General features: G+C 42.7%; 1 protein-coding gene across 1 annotated transcript in view; it reads right to left on the reverse strand.

The window, feature by feature from the left end:
* The window catches only part of SMYD1 (SET and MYND domain containing 1), a 72296-nt gene that overhangs the window by 35857 nt on the left and 33111 nt on the right, over positions 1–3328 (reverse strand). The window contains exons 7-8 of the mRNA XM_012644190.1: positions 2154–2246; positions 1967–1995 (exon numbers count right to left, since the gene is read on the reverse strand). Coding sequence (XP_012499644.1) covers positions 1967–1995; positions 2154–2246 — 122 coding nt within the window. The remainder of the gene's footprint in view (positions 1–1966; positions 1996–2153; positions 2247–3328) is intronic.

Raw genomic sequence — 3328 nt, forward strand, 5'->3', positions numbered from 1 at the left:
AACAAAACATAACAAGATAAAAATAAAAATAATACAAATAGAAAAAACAATAGAGTATAGACAGTATTTACATTGCATTAGCTATTATAAGTAATACAAAGATGATTTAAAGTATACAGGAGAATGTGTGTAAGTTATGTGCAAATACTTCACCGTTTTATACAGAGGACTTGAGTATCCACGGATTTTGGTATCCTTGGGAGGTTCCTAGAACCAATCCTAATTGATACCGATGGATGACTGTGTATATATACACACACACATACATGCACGTATATGCAAATATATATGTGTGTATGCATATGTATATTAATATATATAATCACAACAATGCAATGAGATAGGTACTATTAATACTAATATTCTCATTTTACCAGATGAATCACAGGTAGGATAAGTACTCTGCCAAAATCCCACAGGTAGTGAGCAACAGGCCAAGGATTCTAACCAAGCACTTGAACTCCATCCTAACCACCATTCCCATGATTCTCTACTCTGGCTGTGCTTTGGAATCATTTGGAAAGCTTTTTAAAACACTGATGTCCAGGCATTACCCCAGACGAATTGAAACCGAGTATCTGGGAGCGAGACATTGGAGGTATAGGTAGTATAAGCCCTTGGGTTGGCCTTATGCTCAGTAAGGCTGGATAATCATGTCCTACTAGAAGGGTCCAAGATGGGTGAGTGGAGAAGGAGGCTCCCAGGAAGTTGGGAGACCCACCGGGAGGGTGCTGCCTTGGCCCTGCTGAGGAATAAAATGGGCCCAACTCCAATCAGCTTGGAGTGAGGCTTTCCTGGCTGACTTGTGCGCAGACATAGACTTAGGCTGCACCCAAAAAGTCGAATGGTGTCTAGATTTGAGTTGTTCATTGTTCTCCTCTTCTGCCCTTGCTGCTCTCATGGGAGAAATGCCATACAATTCTTTCCATTTAAAATGAGTGAAAACTAATTTCGCTCTGAGGATTTCCCAGAGCCCATAAGCAACTAGGTGGGGAGGTAGCAAAATGATGGCTGGCATTCAATTCATCCTGAAGACAATCCTCTAAAACCCTTGGGGACAGTGTCTGACCCTACACCTGGCCCTGCCAAGTTTGAATGGAAAAAACGAAGAAATGAAGAGGAGGAAAGAAGCCAGAGGAATGGAGCCAGTGGAGCCCTCCTGCTTGCTCCAGCTGCTAGCTCGTGCCCCTGACATAGATTTTCCATATTAAACATTAACAGTATGTTCACATGACTGTCTCCTCACCTGTCAGAACTCCTAGAAGGAAAGGAGCATGTCCTGTGTTGGTCACCCCAGTAAGGGTACAAAAATGTACAATAAATGAGTTAGTAAGACAGGAGGAAGAAGAGGAGGGAAAAGCAAATAGAAATGAACAGAAATTAATCTCCCACTTTGCCATGTCCTAGTGGCATCCACACCTGTCTGCACCCCCTAGTTGCTCAATGGGCTTGGGGAAAAAATACTAATTCGTGGTCCTGTATTCTGTTGTAGATTGGATGAATCACATCTTAGGGGGTGAGAACAGGAATCAGTATTTCCAACAAGCTGCCCAGGTTAATTCAATGCAAATGCTTTGCAGGTCAATGTTTGGCAGTGGGTTTTGACTTTGGCTGCACATTGAAATCACTTGAGAGCTTTAAAAATCTTGATGTCTGATTCCCACCCCCAGACATTTTGGTGAAACTATTTTGAGTCGAGGTCTGGGCATCAGGGTTTTTAAAAGGCGAATCTAGTGTAGACACAGTTGAGAACCCCTGGTGCTTCAAGAGCCAAGTTCAAATGCTCGGTGAGTTGGTAGAGATTGAAAACTGTGGCCAGCACATGCATTCAGTTATGGGAAAGCAGGCAACCCACTGCCATCTCCTGGCCTCCATCTCTGATGTCAGGCTCAGCTATCGCCAATCCCCCAGGGACATGTGCCCAGCTGCCTTTGTTCCCCTCAGACCCAGTTTCAGTGGGTCACACAGTCGCTGAGAGCACACTCCTAAGAGGTGCTGAAGGTTTAAGGGCAAGAACAGTCATGGCCTCAACCAAAGGACATCTTCCAGAAAAACAACCTGCTTGGCAGCCTCCCTCACCCTATTTCCCTCCCTTACTAGAGAACCTTTCCACCCTCGTCTCCTCTCATCCTCTATAAAAAGTGAATTCTTACCTCATGATACAAACCCTCAGAGCGAGCCTTGTCTATCTTTTCCAGTGTATCCTTGGAGAATTGTATCATCTCCTTCACCGCTTCCTGAGAGGGCTGGGAAAGGGAGAGACATTGAGCCAAGACCCCTTCATGAAGCTGCCCACTCTACCTTTAAATAGCTGCCATCTTTGACATTCCATGTCCTGCAAGACTAATGCCTTCCTCATTCTGAAGGCCTCACTTCTGAAAATGCTACCCAAGGTCCCTGTAGCCTCTCCAGCTCCCTCATCCCGCTTCTGACTCATGTTGTGTATTCTACGAACCAAGGCCCAGAGCCTTCCTGCCAGCCAGTTGTCCCCAGCCTGTGCTCATTCCTGAGTCTTTGGACCCCAGAGCAGAACCTTACGTTGATCCCTGTAGTATTTTCTCTGGTTTTGGATTCCATCACCCAAAAATATTTGCCATTCTTCCTCTTTGCTTCAAGTCAACCCCATATTCCACAGCTGTGCCCTTGCACTTTTATCTTCAATCGAGTCATTGATTTAAGTATTAATACTAGCCAGCACAGGGCTGAAGACAGAGCCCGAGAACTTCACCCAAAAATCATGCTCCAGCTTGCCACTGGAGTTCATTAAGGAGGGCCCTTGTGATTATGGTTATTCAAATCCTTCTAAATGTCTTAGCATCTAGCTCATGTTTCCTTGTCTCATCCAAAAGGAGATCAGGAGTAAATTTGTCAGCTGCCTCTGTGAAATCTAGACTCATTAAACTTACTGCACTTGCCTAAGTAGCCCAGCCATTTCGTCAAAAAAACAAACAAAAAAACCCCAAGGTTTTGATATTTGAGGCAAGGAAGTATTATAATTAAGAAGCCAGTTCCCATGAAGACATCATAATTTTGAATAAAAAATGTCACATTTCTCAAAGTCCAAAGGAGAAATTTCCTTGCTATTCTTATTCCTATCAGAAGCTCTGTCCTGAAACTTTTTTTGCTTAAGCAAATGTTGTATAAATTTTTTCCAAAATGAAAACAACTTTATTATTTATTCTGATTGTAAAATTAACATATTCAAGTTGTGAAAAATTGAAACAATATAAAGAAGTATGAAGAACAAATGTAAATCCCCAGAACCCACCCAAATATCAAAGTTAGCATCTGGAAGAATATTTTCCTATGCATATATACAAGAATAATA

This window comes from Propithecus coquereli, unplaced genomic scaffold (assembly GCF_000956105.1).
Source record: "Propithecus coquereli isolate 6110/MARCELLA unplaced genomic scaffold, Pcoq_1.0 Scaffold208, whole genome shotgun sequence".
Taxonomy (NCBI): Eukaryota; Metazoa; Chordata; class Mammalia; order Primates; family Indriidae; genus Propithecus; species Propithecus coquereli.